The sequence below is a fragment of the Pongo abelii genome, chromosome 15 (genome assembly GCF_028885655.2).
Source record: "Pongo abelii isolate AG06213 chromosome 15, NHGRI_mPonAbe1-v2.0_pri, whole genome shotgun sequence".
NCBI classification, from domain to species: domain Eukaryota; kingdom Metazoa; phylum Chordata; class Mammalia; order Primates; family Hominidae; genus Pongo; species Pongo abelii.
The window spans coordinates 100,682,815-100,707,469 of NC_072000.2; the positions used below are offsets into that span (position 1 = coordinate 100,682,815).

Genomic DNA, 24,655 nt, shown 5'->3' on the forward strand with positions numbered 1-24,655 from the left:
GCTTGAAGGAGAGCTGTCAGGTATTCCAGAATGCCAACCGGACTTTCTGTAAATGAGAAATAAACCTCTCTTTTTGTTAAGCTGCCGAGATTTGGGAATCTAGCGGTCACTAGTGACTCATGTCCCTTAACAAGTACATGGTGTGTCTTGGGATAGGTTACTTAACCTAAGCCTTAGTTTTGTCATCTGCAAAATACAAATAATGGTACAAATATGAACAAGACAAAATAGATTCACTCTCCTCTCTTCTGCCCCTCTCCACCTTGCCCTCTGCCCAGAACCCTGTGCCTTATGGACTGGGCATGAGCCAGGCTCTACCCATGGGAGGCTCCAGCAGGAGATGGGAGGGCAGGAGAGTGGGGGTGGGGGTCTATCCCTCTGGCTGCTTCCCTCCACCTAGGGTCATAGCTCTGGTCAGGCGGCCCTCTTTCAGCTATTAAGTTTTGGGAATCGCTCCCTTAGTCTTTTCAGGACTGCGGCTGTGCCTGTTCAGTCTCTTGAGAGATGGATGAAGAAGGAGGGGCATCCTAACCCCATTCCCACAAGGAGAGCCACAAAAGGTGAGGAATGGCCATTGGCTCACGTGACTTTGAGACCAGGGCAGGCCCAGAGCTGAAAGGGGATTAGAGAAGAGCTACCAAGTCTTCACTTGGCTCAGAGACAGCCACGAGGTGCCTGTGGGCTTCCCTCACCCTGTGCTGCCTACCATGTGCGGAGTATTTCCTTCCTGGCACCTGTCTGTCACATGGAGTGGTCACATCTCTTGCTGGGACCCTGGCTGATACTGAATGTGAATGTTACATTGTCAATACTGATACTGAATGTGAATGTTACATACCCTGGCTGATAGTGAATGTGAACGTCCCCCTGCCCTGGTGAATGGGGCAGGGCAGTGTAATGCACCGGGTCTCAGAATTTGTCTGCACATGAGAACCAGGGGATCTCTCAAAAATGCCAAAGCGCAGCCCACACCAAAGACCAGCTAAATCCCAATCCCTGGGGTGTATTTTTAAAGTTCCCCAGGGGACTAATGTGCAGACAAGTTCGGGAACCATGACACAGTGGCCAAGAGTGTTGCTGAGTGCCGAGCAGAGGAGTTGCCACATAGGAAATATTTAATCAATGTTGAACTTTCATTTCATATATATTTATATTTTAAAAATTATTACAAGTATTGCCAAAATCAACAAAACGTGAGCTTACATTGAATAAAGGACATCTGTAAGTAGTAATCATGTGATCTTGGGCAAAGAATTTCCCCTCTCTGGGCTTCGGTTTCCTCACCTGCAGACAGGACTAGATGACCACTCAGGTTCACTCACTCATTCATTCACTCATTCATTCATTCATTCATTCATTCATTCATTCATTCACCGTTTGCTGATCCCTGACTCTGGGCAAGGCACCATGCTAGGCACCAGGTCCCTAAGTCCCTTGCCCTCCTGAAGGAAGTCAAACAGGGAAACAGACATGGATCTACAGTATGCAGGGAGTGCTGCAAAGTTTAACAAAAAAAAGGAGAGCATGCTATAGTGGGAAATAGAGAGGAAGCAGGGGTGGCCAGGCTGCCTGAAGTGGAGCCTCTGGGCTGAGACAGCAGGAGCAGCCAGAGATCCAGACAGAGCATCCGAGTTGGGGCGGCCATAGCGCGTTCTTGCCCCAGGCTGTGCATGATTTTCCCCAGGAGAGCTCTTAGCCCAGTGATTTTTAACAGGGGATTTTTGTCATATTTGGCATATTTGGCCACATCTGGAAACATCTTTGTTTGTCACAACTGGGGGAGGGGAGTTTGTTACTGGCATCCAGTGGCCAGAGGCCAGCGGGGGGTGGGAGGGTGGCAACATCCCCTGCATCCTACAGTGCACAGGCTGGTCCCAAATGTCAACTGCTGAGGTGGAGAAACCCCACTTTAGCCCCATTCTGAGATTTTGCTTTAATCAGTGTTAACTGTGGCCTGCGGTGCAGCATTTATAGAAAGAAATCTTCCAGGTGGCCCTAACCCCTACTCACGGGCATGCAGAACTGAACCACTAGGGTGGCTCAGCACAGCCAGAAGAGGGGAGAGGGGCTAGAGACACCGGGAAGAGATCAAGCACATTTTCTTGCTCAAATATTCTAAGAGCCTTTAATCTCGATCTTCTAGCAAAATTCTGTGGTTTCCCAATTAGTGAAGAGTTTTTGCTAAGTTAGGTAACTGCTCCAAGCTTTTCTTAAATGAAGTCCTGGGAAGAGCATGAGGTCTGGGAGTCAAACCATGTGACAGTGAGCAAGTTTCTTGACCTCTCTGAACCTGTCTCCTCATCTGGAAAACAGGGACTCTAGTAACTGCCTCTGAGCGAGGGCTGTGAAATTATAAAAAGAAGACACTAGGATACTTGGCACGCAGTAAGCATCTCACAATTGTCCCCATCCCTCTTTTCAACAAGAGCCATGGGTGAAGTGTGACTTGTCATTTTTCCCTAATTGTTCAAAGTGGATGTTATATAGCGATATCTGTCACAACACAATTTTTTAAAGTAAATTGCCTTTAAAAATAATATGTCTGGCCGGGCACGGTGGCTCATGCCTACAATCCCAGCACTTTGGGAGGCTGAGGTCAAGAGTTCAAGACCAGGCTGAGGTTAGCCTGGCCAACATGGTGAAACCTCGTCTCTACTAAAAATACGAAAAATTAGCTGGGCGTGGTGGCAGGTGCCTGTAATCCCAACTACTCGGGAGGCTGAGGCAAGAGAATTGCTTGAACCCAGGAGGTGGAGGCTACAGTGAGCTGAGATTGCTCCATTGTACTCCAGCCTGGGCAACAAGAGCAAAGCTCCGTCTGAAAAAATAAATAAATAAAATAAAAATAAGTATGTCTTTTAAATATTCCCTTCATAAGTAAAAATACTCCTCCAAATAGTTATCAGTTTCATGAGCTCAAAGTAGGAGGTGTGTTTGCTGCAAGTCCTTATTGCAGGGATAGGATAACTAATAGAGGGACTAAAATTCAAAGCGGGGCGGGAAGAACTGTTAAAACTCCATACAGCTCAGCAATCAGTAGCAGACAGACCCAAGATCTGCTATCAGAAGCATCGGGGGCACTGGAACATCATTTCCCAATAACAAGGTCTGACGCAGATGTACACCCCACCCCAGTAAGTATTTTACACAAGTTTTGGGAACACTTCTTGGTGAAAGACAAGAGTGTTTAAAGCAAAATCCAAAGAGTAAATATTTTAATTTTTTCTTCAAGAGTATTCTTATTTTCATATTATTTAAATAGTCACATTAACAAGGTACATTTCCACAAAAATACTTGTACAGCATCAGTATTCTTATTCACATCCATAATTGCCATAATTAGGAAAAATTAGGAAACTTAGCAAAGACAGTCAATACACATATGTTCTTTTACTTGTGGTGAGATAAATTCAATGTCTAAAACAAGTCAGGATGGATCAACATAAAAGCTGAACTAGACACCCCTACCAAATTTCTCCATGAAAAAGCAAATAGCCCTGGGTGACCAGCAAGTTATACAAACAATGCAAGACAAATCCAACTAGAAATCGGAAGCTGCCATTTCGTATACACAAAATACAAGTGAAACAGCAAAGTAAACATATTTTTAGAGGGAGGTGCTGCTACCCGGGACATTAGAGATACAACTGAGCCAGCTGAGATGACATTTACAATCCCTTGAAATACAGCAGATGGCACTCTGGTGCTTCCTATGAAGCAACATGCTTGAAAGCAAGGGCCCAACAATTGTTGTAGGAAAGCAAAATATACCTCTAACACCTATGTTTACCAAAAAAGCTGACATCTCAAACTCTGAGTTGTTGAGACTCAAATTTCTCATCCCCAAAGAAGCCTATTACAGTAGTGTGTTGGATGCTTTTTGTATCTCTGATATGCAGGCACTATAATGGGGGGAAAATACTTCTGAATAAAAACATTGGCTGACTTGCAACTGTGCATATAATGTCTATTCAAGGGGGCAGTGTGCCTAGCATGATCCTGAAAATGTTGAGATAAAAATAAGTTGGCATTAAAGCACTATTTGTCTTATATGAAAAGAGTGACTCTATCTTCCAGTAAACAAGATTTCCTGCAATGAAAATCTTTTTCCTTCATTATCTATAAACTATACAAATAACTTTCCTTTTTAACCTAAGACTCAATTTATATTTGATTTTATTCTATTTGATACCAATTGGTATGTCCAGCTGACGCATTTGCAGATACAAAAGAATATCGCTTTGTGTTTGCACAGTCCCTTCCTTTCAAGGAACTTAAAGAACTTGATGGAGAAAAGAACTTGACGGACATTCTCTCTGAAGTTTTAAGTAGGTCAAAAGTAATGAAGGAAAACAGAAGGGGAGTGCTCGTCAGAGCCCACCACGCCCCACAGTTCTGAGGATGCGGGTGCGAGGACTCTGAAGCAAAACAAAGCAGAGGGATCTCTCAGACGCCAAGTCACACAGCTCTTTACACATCAAAAATCTGAGTTAAGACAATGATTAGTCAATCCTGAAACCATTTAGTACAACTGGGGATTCCTCATTTTAAGTCGCTGCTTTAGAATTCGGCTCCCCTGCTGTCTGCGTTCCGGTTGAAGCGGCACACGCTGCCTTTGGACAAACAGCCTCTGCAGGGGCAGACACAGTTGTCTGGACTCTTTTGGAACTGAACAAAGACACTAAACCTACAGAACATTGTTTTTAAAGGAGATAGTTAAAAAGTAATGCCCTAAAAAGCCAGAAATATTTCAATCAGCTTGAAAAGTGACACATAACAGGAGCAGGAAACACCAGTTTTTAGTATTTTGCCATCTTAGGCACACTGCTACTTGGAAAGATTTTTTAAGTGAACTTTGCCTTATAAAAATATTGATAAATATATGTACTTAAGTGAGAATCCAAATCGTACCCAAACTTCATGAAAGTGAAAGTCTATTGCTATGATGTCTAGAAGAAACACTGAGTTATCTAAAAGGCAATGTTCAGTGGTGGGCAAAAAGGAAGGGAAAATGGGGGGTTCCAAGTTAGCTCCACTCAAGAGGAAGACACGGCTGTGGCCTCAGCTGCCTCTCTACTCGTCATGTCAGGGGGTCTTAACATGTCAGAACATTGTGGGGTCCTGCAACTTGCTGACAGATCTTGATGGAGCTGCTTATGGGACTCCATGGGGGGAACTGTAAGGACTCAACGTATCACTGGTGGACATGCGTGATCTACTCTAGTCAGAAGCATGACACCAAACCCAACCACGCAGGCACAGTGGCAGTTCAGAAAAGTATTGCTCTGAGAGATCTGAGATCTAAGGTGGCCCCTGGCTGCTCCGTGTGTGATGTCACCAGAGAGGACTCTCACTGGACAAGGCCCAGTGGTCTGAGGCTCTGTACAAAGCATGACGCCACATGCGATCATTCTCACACGCACACACAGCCTAATCATCCAAAACTCCCCCTTGGGCTTTGTCATAAAAAAACCCTCCATTTACCAGGAGGGATGCTGAGGCTTACAGGGATCAGATGTCCTGGACAAGTCATCTGTTTGGTAAACTGCAGATGTGGCAAACCACGGATTCTAGCCACACTCTTTCTACTGTGTCATCACAACACAAAAGTTTGAAAAGACACTTGTAAAAAAGAAAAAGCTTAAGGACATTTAATAATGTAGAAGTGTTCAGATATAGATAAACATCTTTCCAGAATCTCAGGTAAAGAACATCTTGGCTGAACTGACAATGAATCTTTTTGAGACAGAACGTTTCTGTTCCCAAAATGATTACATCAACAGCAGGTGCAAGAGGGTAGAAGAAAGAAAGAACCACGGAGATTACATTACAAAGATATATGTTTAAATGAGATTTGTAAACTTAATTTGTTTGTAACTCAGGGTGCAAAGAAGAGAATAATTATTTTTCTCTATACTGTAGTTAACTGAACTTAAGTATAACTGTGGAAAGTATATTTAAAAGTTAGACAGATTTTACAATTTTAAGTTTGATCAAGTGTTTTCCAGTTTGACTAATCATAACTGGCTTAACACACATAGCAAGTTTCCTTAAGGGCAAATGGAAAATGCTGGCATCTGAGTGGGGTGGTCAGAACGCACCCCACAGCCAGAGGCGCCTTCCCGGTAACACAGCACGCCTTCCTGCTAGTGTGTCGCCAGGACCAGGCTCTACCCGAATAAGAGATGGTCCCACGGTGCTTAAACAGGTGGTTACGCTGTTGTCTTTTTAAGTGTTTTGGCAGTAAAAAGGAAACTAAAATTAAAAGCTATATAACCCCATTTTTATAAATTCTAAACAATTTTGATTTTTGGTTTACATTGCTTTCCTGCTTAGAAAATTTAGAGAACGAAATTGATTTAACTTCATTTTCCAAGCCCCAAATTGAAATGCAGTTCTGAAATCGAAGTTCAATAATATTCCCCCAACTTTAGAAAACAGGAAGTCAGGTCATGCAACTTTCAACAGTGGATATATACAAAGTTCCACCTTTTCTTTCTGCTGGATCAATCTAAAGTTAGGAATTGACAACAATTTCCCTCTTACTCCTAGGTAATGATCTACCTCATATTAACCAAAATCAGTTTTGAGAGTGTTTCCAATTATCTTGTGGTAAATCACAGTACTGCATCTATGAATAAGCTCTAAGAAAAGCAAAATATTCATGGAAGCATAAAACAATATCACCTTTAAATAAAAATACTTTATTCATTCCTGATAGGTTATCACAATGTACACTGTTAACCAAGTAAAAATGGTATGCTGAAATAGTTAACTAGGGCATATTTGAAGAATTTTGTTTACTTTTAAAAGAGGAAAAATCACTTCCAATCTTCCCTTCCACACATTCCTAACAAGCCTGCACTATACCTGCTTAAAACTGAAAATATAAACAATTACATGGGCCCCACTTCATTATAGAATGCATTTTCCTGTACTCTTAAAGGAAGCTATTACATTGAAGTTACCTTCCTTTGCCAAAAACTTTCAGACAAGTTTACTGCTCTTTATGTTTTGTGTAACTTTGTAAATTATACAAGAAATATAGCACACAACTTGAATTAATCTAAAAACACATACACACAAACACAGGATAAAGTGCAACACAACAGAACATGTCTGCAACATTCACTTTCTCAAACCCCCACAAAAGGATTTTCGGAGTAAATGGAAATAATGTTGTTCTCAAGTGCATGAACACTAAATTCAACAGAATAGGTTATTTTTCCACACTGATATTTATATTGAAAATCCTATTTGCTTTGCTTCCCCTGTGGCTTCTGTCTCTCATTTTCAATTAAAGTTCTGAAGCTGTGATTCTTTTTAAACCTTAAGAAAATTCAACTCCACAGAGCTACACAAAGAGTGTTAGAAGGCAGCTTCCAATGATCTCTCGTTGGTAACAAGGAGAATTACAGTCATCTTAACAAAAGTGAGCCTTCCACTAACTTGGCAGCAAATGCTTTAAGGACCTTTGACACCAGCCACCAAACATTTCTATAGGCAAGTATCAACTATAAATGTCAGAAGTTTTTGGTTGCATGTTGTTTTGATGTTAAATTATTTAACTAAAAAATGCTTTTGTTCCTGAGATGAGCACAATAAAATTAAACGAGCTTCCTCTGAAGCTGCTGTCGGGACTCTGAGCTCCTGGTTCCACTCTCCTTATCTTCACGCTGTCAGTTCCAAGCCATCAGTCATCCCCATGGCGCCATTTCTGTGACTCGTCTTGCCGGACATCTGGCCTAATTTGGTTTCTCATGCCACCCAGCACGTTTGACGTTGCTTCTGTGGCAACAATCAGAGGTTTCACCACTGCCGGAGGAATCTGGCGCAGAACCTCGCCCACGGCACCAGTCACCCCTCTGCTCTCGTGTTCTCGAGCCGCAGTTTCATAAATGGTCTGAGCCGTGTCTGTGATTCCCTGCATAGAGGCGGGAGGTAGGAGAGAGGAGGGCAGTGAACAAACTCTGGCTGGAAAACTCTCTAAGCTATCCTGCAGTACACACTTTTAAAGCAGGTAACATTATGTTTGTAACCAGACAAAAAAAAATGCCATGCTTTTAGATAACCCAGGATTATTATTTTTAATGACAGAATTCTAACTGTAAGGGAAAGAGGCAATTATGACTTAGTATTTTGTTGTGACACTAGTGTGTGGAAAATGTAGGTAAACTAAAATTTCGCATTGGGAAGACAGAAATACGGGCTTTGCTGTTACTATTAATCACTCCAGTTAAATCAAACTTGGCAAACAAAGCTTCTTGAATATATTCACTAAAGAAATATGGTGATAGTTCCCTTTGATTCAACCTAATTCTACTAAGCTCTGGGAAATTACTTAATTTGTTTTAAATTACTGGCTATGTATTAGGAAAAAAAATGGAAAATTCAATTAAGATAAAAAGCTAAATAGAACATTTTATTGGATTAGAGAATTCTGAGAACAAAAAGCAGGAACATGTTTAATAATTCTCAACAAAACTTTAGTAGCATTTTCCATCTTTCTCACATAATAAAATAATGATGATTGCTAAGCTTTCTTTTTTGTTTATTCAGTCTCTATCCTAGTAATGACTTCTAAGCTTTGAAGCTGAATATACAAACATGTAGGTCAAACCAATGTGGTAAAACTTCACATGACTTCCGAATCTTTACCATTTATCTAACTCAGAAATCCCTAGGGAACTCAAAGCAGCATTCCATTATTATTATTATATTATTGTGACAGCTTCAGTGATGGGGACAGCATAAAGGAACTTTGAGTTCTCCAGGGAAATCAAGGACCTTGTCCTAACCCAGAATCTAGCCATCATTTCGGCAAGTTAACAAGAGCGTCCTATCTACCCAGTATGTCTGGCAAAAACATGTAATACCACAGAGCAAAAAAAAAAAGATATCCAGAAGGCTGGATGCGGTGGCTCACGCCTGTAATCTCAGCACTTTAGGAGGCCGAGGCAGGCGGATCACGAGGTCAGGAGATCGAGACCATCCTGGCTAACACGGTGAAACCCCATCTCTACTAAAAATACACAAAACTAGCCGGGCGTGGTGGCAGGCGCCTGTAGTCCCAGCTACTTGGGAGGCTGAGGCAGGAGAATGGCGTGAACCCAGGAGGGAGAGCTTGCAGAGAGCCGAGATCATGCCACTGCACTCCAGCCTGGGCAACAGAGCGAGACTCCATCTCAAAAAAAAAAAAAAAAAAAGTGTCCAGAAAAACTCAAAGAAATAATAAGTACTACTTTAAAAACTATCTACAGGATAACAGCCAATAAGAGAAACCACAAGCACAACAAAGAAAATGTTTACAACTTGTACATTTCCCTGCACCATCTCCCTCCCTTCTCCACCAGCTCTCCTCCCTATCCCACCCGCGATAAACAGGAGTAGATGAGTAGAGTACAAGGCTGACCACCACTACGTTTGCAGACAACAGAAGTAAATTCCAATCTCAGCCCTATTATTTAGCTGTGTGACCTTAAAGTCATTTAAACAGGGAATTAAAATGCTGCCTTCCTCCTATGGTGGTTGTTAGAATTAAATAATTCATCTCAAGAGCTTGACACAGTTTGGAAGACAGTTAAGTGTTCAATAAATAATTCCTACTGCCACCCTCATAAGTGCCTGACTACCACCAAATAGAACTATGTAAGTAGGGGTTGACATACTTTTTCTGTAAGGGCCACATAGAAGGTATTTGTGGGCCATGGTCTCTGTTATTTATTTTTTGTTTTGTTTTGTTTTACAATCCTTTAAAATTGTAAATAGCATTATTATTAGCTCAAAGGCCCATACAAAAGAGGCATGGCCAGGTCTAGCCTGCAGCCTAGTCTGCCAACCTCTGATCTAAAAGATGAGCCTGTCTATGACACACACAAGGCATTTTCTCTTCATCTTTGACTTACTGACATCTAAAATGGAAAAGAAATACCAAGCACCACTTAGGAACTTTTTTTTTTTTTAACTTTAATAGAGAATACAGAGTAAGTCCAAACAAGCACATCCTACCATCTCAATCCACACTTACTAATCTCACCCTCCCTTCCTTCATTCTTCCTAGTGACAGCTTAGAGAAAGAGAACTAAACTTTAAACCCAAATACTCAGTTCCAATCCTGGCTCCAATCCCTTTTCTCTGTGGTACTTGGGGGAGGCCACTGTCTGGCAGAACCCATTTCCTCATCTGTAAATTAGAAATGTCGCCTATCTCTAATGGCGATTACCATACATTTGGCACAAAGTAAGCACACATTTATTTTAAAATTACTATAGATTAAATTAGGCAACCATTTCACAAGTTGTTAAATCAAACTGCTATTACATCTTACTTCCCACTGCCCTTACTAACCCCAGTGTCTGTTTAACAGATCTAATTTTAGCCTGTTGATAGCTGGCTCAATCCTGACATCTGTAGGAGCAAGTCTGACTCGTAATTATCTCTTTATTCTCCCCAGTAAATCTTTTTTTCAAAGCTGACCATTGGTCTTACCTTTATTTCTCCACTAATACATTTCTCGGGGCCCTACCTTCGTGGACTTCCTGCCGTTTGGGACCACAGAGGCTACTTTTCTCAAGTAAAAGACCGTCCTAGGCACGTCTGACTGTTGTTAGAATATGACTGAGAAAAATATCTTTCATGAAATCCTAAAACACAAATCATAAGTCAAATGACCTCAAACTCCCTTATGTCATATTAAAAAGAATGTCAAAAAGAGTCTGCCAGGGAATGACCCTGACAACACCCAGAAAAAAAAAAAAAAAAAAAAACAGGGTTCACTGGCACAACCGTGTCAGAGAGCAATTCAGCAATGCTTAATAAACGTCGAGATTCCAACAGTTACTCCCCAGTTGACCCTAAAGAATTTCTTGTACATATGAACAAAAAGACAGTTAAATGAGCACTCCCCATAGTGGTGTTTCAGGGGAAAAATGGAAACTGAATGTCCACCAACAGGAAAATAAATTATGATATATTCATACAGTGAAATACCATAAAACTGTGGCAATTAGACCTACATGGATTAAGATTAACATGGATCTGTCTTGAAATAAGTTGCAGAATAAGACACATAACACCATTTATGGAAACTTTTAAAACATTAACACTAGCATGTTTTGCTTATGAATACATACTTATATAATAAAACTATATAAAAACATGTACAAAAAAAAATATGTTCCACGTTCAGCATAGTGAAGGCATGGGAATAGGATCAGGGTGGGAGATTCATCTGAAAAGTTCTAGTTCTTAAGCAAACCTGAGGTAAAGCAGGGCCGAGTATAAATGTGTTAAACCTAGACAGCCATCACACAGCATTTGTTTCTAACATTGCCTGAGTGCTTCTGCAGGTGAAGAGAGAGAATCTGTCCACCCATGCAATCACTAGTCTTCCTGTCAGCCTATTGGTCCCAGACTGGCCCTTTTCCATCACCTCACACAAATATGGGCACGTTATTAGCGGCAGTTGCCATTCTGCTCCCAGGGATTTCTACAGAATAAATTTAAGCCATTAAATGCTCTTTAGGTGAAAGTTGGGAAAGCACACAGAAGGGTTCTGATGTGTCCACCCAAGTATTCAATTACCTCTTTCACAACACTGTAGGCCTTGGCCACACCTTCCCTCAGGTCTACTGGCTGGTGGGCTAACCGGTAATGAGGAAACCTTTTGGTCTTCTTGGGCTCGATAGAAAGGGTACCAGGAGACACCATATCATAAGCAGTCTCTGCAGCTGCCTGGATCATTTTGTCAAAAGGAAGAAATGAATTAGAAGAAAGTCTGAAGAGTTACGGACCAGCAGAGCACTTCCTACAGGGAGTGAGGAAGAGCAGAGGAACTCACAAACCCTAACGAAGACACTTCTGCGTATCTGAATTCTTTACCACTAGAATTGATGACTTTTATAATGAAAACATAAAAGTATAAATTAATAACTAACACCTGGATTGAGCTGAATTTTTAGCCCCTCCTCTGTTCACTGAGAACACTCAACATTTCCACATCAGTCTATGGAGCTGAATACTTACTAGAAGGACCTTTAATACTTCTGTTTAATCTACAACGCCTTCTTCAAATTTAGCTATGATCCTTTCATACAAATATGGTGAAATCAATCCTCTGCTAACTTAATGTTTACAATTTACCTGAAATAGGCAAACAAATCTGACACTGTATTCCACTGCTTTATTCTAATTATTTAACACTAAACATTTAAGCAATAAAACAAGCATGACATTAAATCACTACAAATAAAGTATCTACTCACAACATTTTGTGTATCTTTACAGTATTGTTTTAAAAACAAAAGGACCCAACCGGTTCACAATGGCTCTTTTTGGATAGACTAAGGCAGTCTAAAAAGATACCTGTATGGTTTGAACCATTCTGTTTGTGAGTTCTAGAGCAGCCATCGCTGTCGAGGTACCAAAGGAAGCAGCGCCTCTCTGAAACCCTCTGACAATGCGGCCATCCTTCCGGTACTGCTCTATTGGGAGCCAGACCAAGTCCTTTAGGCCTTGTACTACAACAGTCAACACAAAATCAACATCAGTGCCACAGTTCAGACTTTTCTATCATTCTAACCCTGGGGTTTTTAACTTCTAAAACTGGAGGCAAAGTTTTGTGTATACGAGTACATATGTGAGTTTTCTAGACTAATGGTCCTCACATAAGTTCTCAAAGGGATAAGAATTACTGATCTGAAAAAATAACTTATCTTTTGATTAAAAAAGAAGAAAACTCACCTAATTGTACTAGTGAATGCATAGGTCCAACACCTCCCAGGATTCCTGGTAGCTGGTTCTTCTTAATGTCATTAAGCCACTCAGTGATTGCATATGAGAATAATTTGTCAACACCTAGTAAACTAGAGCAAATGATCATTAGTATGTCAAAAGGAGAAATACATTTATAGACATAGATTAGATTGAGGGTTTTTTTTTTTTTACTTAAAATAAAATCTACAAATTATAAGGACAAATATTACAGATGCTTCAAAAACAGCTAACATTTTTCAAATCAAAAAGAAACACAAATCATCCATTTAACTCACAACCTGAATTTTTCTAAATATACATATATATACATACATACACACACACATATATATATAAAATCCAATTCTAATGTTAATAATTTCTACGAGACTCAGGTAGCACGTATTAGTGTGTTTTTCCAATGTTCTTATTTCTTGAACATCTTAAGGCTTTGGCATAGGATTAACCCAAAGTTTCTAAATTGCCAGTAACTGCTACTAAGAACTTCCAATCTTTTCACTGAATAAGCTCATTTACAACCTTAGAAAGTTATTTAAAATATCCTAAACTATAACTGTTTTTTCCAAATACTACTCTTTTCAAACTCCTTCTAATCTCTCAGAATAGAAATCAGTGCCTAACTCTTAAGAGTCCTCTAAAAATGAGCTCTCTAAATAAAATACTGTAAAATTGTGTATGCATGCTAAGAAAACTCAGTTTTTAAATTTGTTGTACACTAACTTTGATAACTTCACTTAAAGCTTCATATAATAAATTCACTTACCCATGTCGATAGGAAAGCCTCTTGAGCTTTAGTTCAGAGCAGTTTAACTGAGCCAGACCAATCAAAATCCCAGCTAGCGTACCCTTCAAAATTAAAAAAGGCCAAATTAATCTTACTGTAAATTAAGAGACTCAACATCTAAAATCATTGTTATTTTGAAAGTCAAAGCAGTAGTCATTATTGATACTAAAACACTTAAAATATTTACAGCAAAAATATATATTTTACAATACATATGACCCAATTTATAACAAATTTTACTCATGGTACTTAAGTAAATATTTACATTAAAAACAATTAAATTTAAAAACCTTGCACTTCATTTCAAACATATATATAAACTATGACAAAGCAAAGTTAAAAATAAAAACGAACTCATTAGAGAAACATATGATATTTTTGTGGAGTATATTTGTAGAGTTTCCCAACCTGATCCATTGATACATGTTTGCCATGATAATCAAGTCGAATGGGAACTTCTGACGTGAATCTAAATTCTCTGAAGATAAAGGAAGGAGGGGAGTTATTTACATTTACAATTACTAATAGGTGAAATTAGATATAAATTAATTTGTTCAATTGGAGAATAAAAACAAAACCACAAAATAAATCATGTAAATATCTTAAGGACTAAATAAAAGAGAATGTCTTTTAGCTCTATCTTTTCCTAATATAACAATTAAGCAGATGTTAATCGTCTCATATATTATTATATTTGCATTTCTCACAAAAAGCTTTTCTTAGTTACATCTATACAGTGTAGGAAAATAAAAATAATACAAGAATAAAATGTAATAAAAACCTTTTCTCAGTTTATGAAATAATGTACACTTACAAAAATTTATTCTTATATATATTCACAATTCATTCAAGGAATAAATTAATAAAAGCAACCTTCAAGATTAAACCAGATAGTCATGACCAAGAAATATAAAGAGAAGGCCAAAGGAATTATTTTGACTGTCTGGTAAATAAGAGCCAGCGATCCTGGCATGAACCCCAGGTTCATCTATGAGATGCAATTGTGGGCAAGTCACTTAAACTCACTGTTGCTCAATCTTCAGAAATTGTTAAAATGCCACCTACATTGTTAAATTTTGTGAGAATCCTTGAAACTAACGCTTCTAAGTAAACAGAATTATCGACAAACAAATATAGGGAACGGTGTGAGAATGAAATTATAATTATACAGTTGTCCCTTGGTTTCTGAAGTGGATTGCTTCCAGGGCCCTTATGGATACCAAACCCCTTGATGTTCAAAAGTCCCTTATATAAAATGGGATAGTATTTGCATATATGACACACATATCCTTTCATATACTCTAAATCATTTCTAGATTACTTACAATATCTAATACAATGTAAATGCTGTGCAAATCATTCTTGTATTTTTAATTTGTATTATTTTTATTGCCATTTTTTATTAATATTTTGGTTGAATCTCAGATGTAGAATTCTAGATATAGAGGGCTGGTTGTACACTGATGGTACACATCTAACAAAATGATCTGACTTCCAAAAGTTGGCTGCAAACAATGTTTGGAACTTGAAACACAGTTTTCCCACAGAATTAATGTTGGTGGTTACATCCTAAGCCATCTCACCAAAGTCCACTGCACCTACAACAAAATGGAGATGCTATATTTACACCAATCACTACCAGAAACCTCAGACCCCAGCTCACGCCCATCCCCTGAATACTCAGCTCCACTTGGCTGTCGGGCCAGTGCCCTCCAATACTCTCCTTTCTCACTCTTTTTTTTCTCCATGGCACATACTAATAGGACAAACCATTTATTTTAATTATTTGTAATCTCAGTTTGTAAACTCAATTAAAATTTTCTCTACTTTGTTCATTTGTGCCTAGATTAAAACCTGGCATACAGTTAAGTGCTCGTAAGTATTTGTAAAATGAATAAATGTTTGGAGGAAGGGGGCTCTCATGACATTACTAAAAACTGTACCGGATTTTCTGGATTAGAGATAAGAAAATCTGTGTTCTAGTCGTGCCTTGGCCACTAACTGTAGTCTTGAGCAAGTCAACTCATCTCTCTGGGCATTCACTTCCTCATTTGTAAGGTGTGTAATTTAGACTATGGCACTGATTAGGAGCCTTTGAGAGTACAAATGAAAATCTATAAGCTATTCTCAATATTTTAAATAGTCTAATGGAAAAAATAAACATTTACCTAAGTAAGTATAGGGCTTGTGTACTTTTTAAACCTAAATAAATGAGTAACCCTACTTCCTCTGGGCTAAACAAAAAGGCAAAATTCTTTGCTTTCAGGCCCATGTTTACAAAAACCAAATTGGTAGTTTATAAATGTGACTAGTAAAATAACAATGCAAATTATCATTTAAGATACATGTTTTTGTAAAAATAAAAGGATCAATGTAGGAAATTAATTTTAAAAGGTCCTTCTTTGGTGGTGGAAAGATTTAGAACCACCAGGAATCATCTATTCCAAGATCTTTCCAATTATCATATTCCATTTTTTCTACCTATTTTCATCACTATGCAAAATATTTAAAACGTGACAACTCTTCCAAGTAGTAATACTGCTGACTTTGGCCCATGCCTAAAGTCTAACTTCAGAACCTAGAGAGAAAGACAGAAATCAGCAACCCGGGATATTTGAGAAAGCAGCACAGAAAATCAGGGAAGATGTAACTGTTCCTCATAACAAGGGGGCACTGATCTTCAGTCCCTTCTCTTTCCCATAGGGCCAAGCCACCATCCCTACCATCAAGGGTTGGAAAAGAAAGAAGAAGAGAAGAATGAACAGGTCTGGAAATGAGGAAATTGCAGTGTGCTGTGCTCGAGCTGGCCAAGCCGTTGGGCAGCAGTCACAGCCAACGGCAGCAGCACAGGGGACCTGGGTCTCCCAACAGTGCCCACTGAGCAGGGAGGGAAGGGTCAGGAAAGACACATAACGACTGGGAAGGGCAGACAGAGAAAACAGGTAGAAAATCCCCACAAGGGAAAAGACAGACAGGCATAGCCAGGTTGAGATACATAAAGGGAAAAAAAGCAAAAGGATGATATCCTGTTGGGCTGGTACGAACACACCATAACAGTGCTGGAAAGAGGTGATAGAGGAGAAAAAGGAGGAAAAAGCTAGAAGAAAAGGAAATTCCTGCCAGAGAATTGAAAGAGAGATGAATTTGGAACCAGGTTACTATGTGCAAATAAGGGGGGTGCAATTAGATGGGGACCACATACAGATAAATACACCAGCTCATGATTTGGCAGTGCAAAGAAAAGCTGATGGAACCTCATGATTACCAGCACACACACATCACAGAACAATCTTCAAAAGTCTAAAATAACTTCATTTGTTATTAAAACTAAATTAGTTACCTAAAAAACACAGGCTGATCCCTAAAAGATGCTTCTTCAGCAGAGAAGTTCTTCTCTTCCATGCCATTAACCACTTCCACTGAATTGGCACTATCATTTTGGGAAGGCTGTTTTGGCCCAGAGAAAGAAATAACTAGATTTGGCTCCTTTGAGGTACTCAAATGCCTTGGCAAACTGCAGGTGACATCAGCTCCAGGAGACTTTTTAACTGAAAATGTAATGTGCATGTTTGAAAAATTAGATATGCTTCTTCTGAGCAACCATTTAAATCAACCTTGATCTAATTTGTTTTTCTACATTTTATTTAATCAAAATACGATTCTTGTTACAGGGAAAATTTGCTTTCACCTTTTAAATTATTACTTTTATATAAACAGCATTCGTGAATCAACAAAAATAAACACAGAACACATTTACGTAAGTGGGAATAAATATTGTAAGTACATTCTCAAAAAAGTCTCATAACAATTAAAATCAATCCAAGTACTTGGTATAGCCTTTTCAAACTATACATATTTAATACCTTCTGGATCTGGAGTCATTTGAAGCTCTACTTCTGCAGAAAGACTTGTGAAGAAATCCTTCAGGAAGAACAAGGCATCCTAAAATTAAGAGACATAATTTTAACTAAGGAAGAAAAAAATCACCTATTTCTAAAACTATGAAACAAAGTATCTTAAACTCATATATTTTACTCATTGTTCAAATATAGCTACAATTTATTGAATCCTTTCTCTATGCCAGTCATTATTCCTATTCTTCCCCCCACCACACACACACACACACACACAGATACACACTTCCCTTTTAATTCTCATAACTTTATGAGGAAATTAATTTATAGGTATGAAAACTGAGAGACAGAAGTTAAAGATTACAAAGGTAAAAAGGACTAAATCTAAGTACATTTGAGTTTTCTTAGAAATGGAGCACTCTCACTCTTGGCCCTGGCTCTCATTCTGCATTGTGGTGATAATATTACCAACGATCATGTGCTGGACACTTTTTTTTTTTTTTTTTTTTTTGAGATGGAGTCTCGCTCTGTCTCCCAGGCTGGAGTGCAGTGGCACAATCTCAGCTCACTGCAACCTCTGCCTCCCGGGTTCAAGCAATTCTCCTGCCTCAGCCTCCTGAGTAGCTGGGATTACAGGCACCCACCACCAAGCCCAGCTAATATTTGTATTTTTAGTAGAGATGGGATTTCACCATGTTGGTCAGGCTGAGTCTCGAACCCCTGACCTCGTGATCCACCCGCCTCGGCCTCCCAAAGTGCTGAGATTACAGGCGTGAGCCACCACACCTGGCCACTAATCACCAGCTTTTTAAAATGTTCTCAAAATTTTTTGATTTTGGTATTTAAGCTAAACTCTTTAACAAATCAGTAAGACCAACAACTCAATTTTATTTTATTTTATTTTACAGATGGGGGTCTCGCTCTGTCACCCAGACTGGAGTACAGTAGTGCAATCATGGCTCACTGCAGCCTCCACCTCCTGAGTTCAAGCGATCCTCCCACCTCAGCCTCCTGAATAGCTAGGAATATAGGCAGGCACCACCATGCCTGGCTAATTTTTTTTCTATTTTTTGTAGAAACAAGATCTCACTATGTTGCCCAGGCTGATCTTGAACTTCTAGGCTCAAGCAATCCTCCTGCCTTGGCCTCCCAAAGTGGTGGGATTACAGGCATGAGTAACCCGCACCCGACCCAAACAACCCTTAGCAAGACACAGACACTTCAGAAACACAAAAGAAAATACACAAATGGCTAATAAGCACATAAAAAGATGCTCGGCATCACCCGTTATCAGGGAAATCCAATTTAAAACCAAAGTATACACAAAGCATACCAGCTAAAATTTTAAAAACGACAATACCAAGTTTGGCAAGGCTATGAAGCAGCCACAGCTCTCATGGCTGTTGGTGGGAATGTGCAATGCAACAGCCACTGTGAAGAATTGTTTGGCAGCTTCTTAACAGAGCTCAACATATACTTATGACCCAGAAATTCTACTCTTATATATGTATTTACTCAACCAAGAGAAATGAAAATGTATGCCCATAAAAAGACTTCTACATAAATTTCCTAAGAGCCAAAACCATGGAACAACCTCAATGTGAACCAGCAGGTAAACAGATAAACTGTGGTATATCCACAGCAAAATCCTACTCCGCAATAAAAATGACTGTGGATACATGCTACAACATAGATGGATCTCAAAGACTTAACGCTAAGTACAGGAAGCCAAGTACAATTCCATTTACATGAAGTTGCAGAACAGGAAAAAACTAATCTATGGTGACCAAAAGATCAGTCAGTAGTCACTTTGGGATGGTGAAGATGAACTACAAAGGGACATGAGTGAAGTCTTCAGGGTAAGGAAAATGTTCTATATCTCAACTGGGGTAGTAGCTCCTCAAGTGTGTAAATCTGTGAAACCGCCACTGAACACTTAAAAGCTGTGCATTTTAGTATATGTAAATTATACCTCAGTGCAATTAATTTTTTTAAACTTTAAAAAATTGTTTATGCTAAACTTTGACTATAAAATATGTCTAGTTTGAAGATCCTATGATAAAGGATATTAATACTGCACTATGACTTACAGTGTTAAAAGAATTCCTTTTAATGTCATACTCAAGCAATGAAGCAATAATGATGAAAAACACAATTGTGCAAACTGGTGCTGCTCCATCTTCATCCTATAGAGCCTGGGTTGCGCACTTACTTATCTTACTTAGCAGAATGGTCTCCCAATCCCAGTCCACAATTAGAGTAAGGCTTTTGGTACCTTTACAAAAATCTTCACCTGCCTAGCTCCACTGCACTCCTTAAGACCCACCTTGAATGTCACCACCCCCAGAAAGCCTTCCTGAGCATCCCTCACCCTTCCAAACTCCCAGTCTAGGTTAAGAGCCATCTTCTGGTCAGGCATACCATCCCATGCCTATCTGTATCACTTGTACTCACCACAGCACATTAAAACTATCTCTTTTATGTCAGTCTTCTATAAAGAGATCCTTGAAGATAGAGATGTCTTATTCATCTTTGTATCCCCAGCATCCTAATATAAAACCTGGGACAAGGTAGGCATTCACCAAATGGTTTTGAATGAATTGATACGCTTTCCCTGCAGAGTTGCAGCCAGTACAAAACTAAAATGGACAATAGGCTAGCAGAGTCAGGAAATCTGGACCCCTTCCTATTTTGAATCTCAAACTGCCTAGTTGTATCACCTCCATCATCCACTTATCCACGAGATGGAACTCATTCCGTCTGCAATGCTTATTGCCTGCCCTATGGTAACACTGAGCTTTGGAAGCAGTTGCACTTACCTTCAATAGCAATGCAGCTTTTTCAAAAACATGAAAGAATAATGTGTTGCTTTCATACTTAACATGATTCAGTTAAGATGAATAAGTGGGGATGTGCTCGGTTAGAAAAATAATACTCAAAGCATTATCATTCACCAACTGATTTGTTTTTGCAAGAAAAAATAAACAAAAATATTTGATTTTCTTCTCAGACGACCATTTACTATCCCAAAATATGGTATAGCAATCTTGAAAGAGGCGAACTGAAAAGAATTTTTGTGTTAGGTGATATATACCTCATTAACGCTTACATATTTGTGGTGTGGCTTTGTTTTCCTAGATTTTATGTCTTAATTAATTATTTCTCATTCTTCCTCAGGGTAGTCATAAAATTTATTTCCCTGATGGTTCTAAGATTAGTAACTCCCCACTTTAAAATCACAATGCTTTATAGTTCTAAATAAGAGATTATGTTCAATATTAAATTTAAAAGTCTATTAAAGAAAATTAGGGTGGGCACAGTGGCTTATGCCTATAATCCCAGCACTTTGGGAGGCCAAGGTGGGAGGATCACTTGAGCCCAGGAGTTCAAGACCAGTCTGGGCAACATAATGGGACCACGTCTTTACAAAAAAATAAAAATAGAAAATTAGCTGGACATGGTGGTATGCGCCTGTAATCCCAGCTGTTCAGGAGTCTGAGGCGGGAGGACAGTTTGAGCCCAGGAGGTCAAGGCTGCAGTAAGCCGTGATCTACACTCCAGCCTGGGTGACAGAGTGAGACACTGTGGGGGCAGGGGGGAAAGAAAGAAAGAAAATTGGGCTTGCTAAGTTTCGTAAAGTCATGCCAGTAAGATGTATCTTACTCAAAGTCTTGTTCATACTGGTGATCTCCACAGATCAATTTTCCCACAAACATTTCATTGTATTTCCACTAGGCCAATCAATATAAGGATAAATTTAGTTAAAGTATGGATATCAAAATATCTTCTTTCATAATGATAAAACGTAAACTTAAAGTACTGATTGGCAAGTCTAACCTAGCTCAGAGGATATAAGCATTAATGTAGAGCTATGCTAAGCTTCTGTACTTTACAGTACATTTTCTCTAAGACAGTGCCTATTTTTTGTTTATAAATATTATTTAAGCTCAGTCTTGAAATACTTGTTACCAGCTTTTAGTTATTCAAGTTTTATTTAAACAACTAATGAACATTATTCAACTAGTACTATTTAAGCAAATTAATAACGTCCACCCCACAAATAAATACTCTACTTCCAAACCTGAGCTCATATCAACACAATTTCTGTCAAGAAGGTTTTGTTATTTCACAGCAGATTAGTTAAAAACTCCACTTATGTTCTGCAATTATCATATGCTATGTTATTATTAAATAACAACAGTTAACATTACTGATCCCTAACCTAGTGTCAGGCACCCAGCTAATGTTTTTCACACACTGATTTATTTAATCTTCGTTTCAAAAGCATTATGATACACATATTACTATCTCTCCCATTTTATCAGTGAAGGAACTAAAGCTTGGAGATGTTAAGTAACTTACCCAAAGCCATACAACTAGTAAAAGCTACAGAACTAAGACTGGAATCCAGGTCTGACTCCAAACCCACGCTTCTCACCATTCTATTACTATACCTTGGCTGCGCGTCCTATTTTCACACATCCTGGAAGAAAGTTTCTGGAAGAGGCACCAGCTATGTTTTAAACAGATCTCTGGGTCAAAGAAAAGCCCAGAAGAATTTGATAGGATGCCTGCTAGAATACGGGAAAGTGGATTTCACTGTGCCCAACTCCAGTTTTTTTTAGGGAAAGTCTAAATCTCTGTTGTTTCTGACCTCTTTATGTATACCAATTTACTCATTTGTCATTTTGCCCAGCACAGAAAGAATTCTCTTCCAGATGCTGCAATGAAGACAGAGCAGCATTCAATTCATCAGGGAATCCTCTAATACTCTCTGAAAATATATGCATATCTGAACTGGGAGTAGAGTACTTAAGGATTAGAGAAGAAGCAGGTATTAAGGTCTACATCACACCATGAGTAGGAGACTGGGGAATAACATCTAATGATGTTTACTCACCCACAGTTCAGATTCCAAACATCTAATGAATTTGCCCTATTCTTTATCAGAAGTTTGCTTTACATATGTAACCGCCATAAAAGTTCAATAATGATAAACATTACAATTTCCTTATTCTGAACATGCAGTCTAATCTAACTGTAATGGCAGGAATCACGCTCATGCTACAAACCTGGTCAATATTGAGGCGGAGCGGCATCAGCGACACTCTCAAGCAGCACTCCTGTGGGGACCTGCCAGATTCTGGACACACGTGTAAGGCTTTCACTGTCAACTACAAGGCAAGAAAGAGAATAGCATTTTTCCACAATAATACGATGACCTTCTTCTCTTTAAAAATAAGAAAAAAAAAGAAAAATTCCTATTCCTATACCGTATGAGAAAAAGAGGAATTGTTTACCCTCTTTCCTTAAAAGACTGAATCAAACATTTTTGGGTCACATGCCCCCATCAATAATCTGACTAAAGGCTGGGCGCGGTGGCTCATGCCGGTAATCTCAACACTTTGGGAGGCTAAGGTGGGAGGATTACTTGAGTTCAGGAGTTCTAGACCAGCCTGTGCAACATAGGAAAACCCCATCTCCACAAAAAAAACAAAAAATTAGCCAGGCATGGTGGTGCATGCCTGTAGTCCCAGCTACTCAGGAGGTTGAATGGGAGGATAGTTTGAGCCCAGGAGGTCAAGGCTGTAGTGAGCCACGATCTGCACTCCAGCCTGGGCCACAGAGTGAGACACTGTCGGGAGGAAAAAAAAAAAACTGCTTAAAGATATATAGACTGTCTTTAGAGGAAAAATTACAAATCGATAATGTTGTACTTAGTAATAGGAGTTTACTGAAACCCTGAAGCTAACCATAGGCCCATATGCCAAAATCAAATTCTGTGAGGGACCTCCAAAGTCCTGAACGAATCATTTCTACCTTACTAAAATATAAAGAGTGTTAGAAATCTGGAACACCTTCAGCAATACTACATATTTTGTACTGATCACTAGGGACTTCTACTTTTCCTCAGATATCAATTTATTAGCAATTAGAGTTAATGGACCCTAGAAGTGACATGCAAAATAATTTTTTAAACATAAAACTTTAAGCAATACATTCAAACGGGATTTTTCACATTAAAATGAGAAAAGATATCTAGTAATTTTTGCTACTTTAACTCTCCTGCAGTTAGATATAATAAAAACACGTTTCCAAAACTAACATAACACAACAATGAGGTTAACTCTTACCATGTTGGAGTGAGCTTTTCGAGGCATTTCTTTACTGCAATACAGGTATAAAAATTTATTCATTTGTGATGTTGCCAAACGATCGCGAATCTCAAGATCCTGAACAATGAACACCTGCCGGGAGACTGGGTGTTCTGAGAGGCTGGAATCACAATCAGGTTTGCATGGGGGGTAGACTTCATGCTGAAACTTCACCTTAACAGATAAGGAGAAAGAACGCAGAACAGTTCTTTACATTTTATTAAATTGTATTTTCTCTTTAAAATGCAAAATATCACTCATCTTTCCTTTGAATTCTACCTCAGCTTACAATTTCACCTTCAAAAAACTCAACATGACATTCCTTCACTTGTTCACTCATTTATTAATCTACAGTGCTCCCTGCTTGTCCAAGGTTTTGCTTTCCACAGTTTCAGTTGCCCATGGTCAACTGAGGTCCAAAAATATTTCAGTATTTTGAAACCAAGAGAAATACCTTTCATATAACTTTTATTGTAGTATAGTGTTAGAATTGTTCTATTTTATTATTCATTATTGTTGTTAATCTCTTACTATGCCTAACTTAGAAATTAAACTTTATCATAGGTATGTATGTATAGGAAAAACACAGGATACATAAAGTTCAGTACTATCTGCAGTTTCAGGCATCCACTGAGGCTATTACCATGTATGCCTGTGGATAAGCGGGACTATGTGGACCCTACCATACACAGAGAAGCTTGACTAATATTTCTATTTGACCTTGGTAAAATCCCTTATTTCCAAGGAAAATTCTCAATAGGAATAAGACATAAAATTATTATCTTGCATACCTATGCAATTGCTTTAAAATGCATCAGCAGAAGCAGGGTTCAAGTTCCAAAAGGAGGCACAGATAGGATTAAATACATGGAACTGTCATCACTACAATATTGCTATGCTAACTATCCTAAAATATGACAGTTGGTACAATCTCAGACAAGCTGGTAGAATTAAATGCGTGTGATGCCATCAGTAGTCTGGCCCTACTGGTCTCTAGTCATTCACAAAGGACCTGCCAGATGCACTGTCCAAACACAGGCTTTCCCAGACAGACGCTCTAGGGCGGCATCTCCTCAGTCTGACCCTAC

The 24,655-nt window shown here is 39.0% G+C and overlaps 1 protein-coding gene across 6 annotated transcripts in view; it reads right to left on the reverse strand.

Annotated features, from left to right (window-relative positions):
* Positions 1 to 3,186: 3,186 nt before the first annotated feature.
* Positions 3,187 to 24,655, reverse strand: part of ATG2B (autophagy related 2B) — an 80,158-nt gene continuing 58,689 nt past the window's right edge. For 2 of the 6 annotated variants that reach the window (XM_024231833.3, XM_024231832.3), the window contains exons 33-42: positions 23,547 to 23,741; positions 22,485 to 22,586; positions 17,422 to 17,500; positions 16,899 to 17,106; positions 13,967 to 14,036; positions 13,538 to 13,620; positions 12,742 to 12,863; positions 12,364 to 12,518; positions 11,584 to 11,733; positions 3,187 to 7,924 (exon numbers count right to left, since the gene is read on the reverse strand). In XM_024231833.3, coding sequence (XP_024087601.3) covers positions 7,694 to 7,924; positions 11,584 to 11,733; positions 12,364 to 12,518; positions 12,742 to 12,863; positions 13,538 to 13,620; positions 13,967 to 14,036; positions 16,899 to 17,106; positions 17,422 to 17,500; positions 22,485 to 22,586; positions 23,547 to 23,741 — 1,395 coding nt within the window. In that variant the 3' untranslated portion in view covers positions 3,187 to 7,693. Of the gene's footprint in view, positions 7,925 to 10,114; positions 10,644 to 11,583; positions 11,734 to 12,363; positions 12,519 to 12,741; positions 12,864 to 13,537; positions 13,621 to 13,966; positions 14,037 to 14,405; positions 15,157 to 16,898; positions 17,107 to 17,421; positions 17,501 to 22,484; positions 22,587 to 23,546; positions 23,742 to 24,655 lie in introns of those variants that run through there. The other 4 variants (XR_008513205.2, XR_008513204.2, XM_024231834.3 and 1 more) reach the window with 4 other exon arrangements.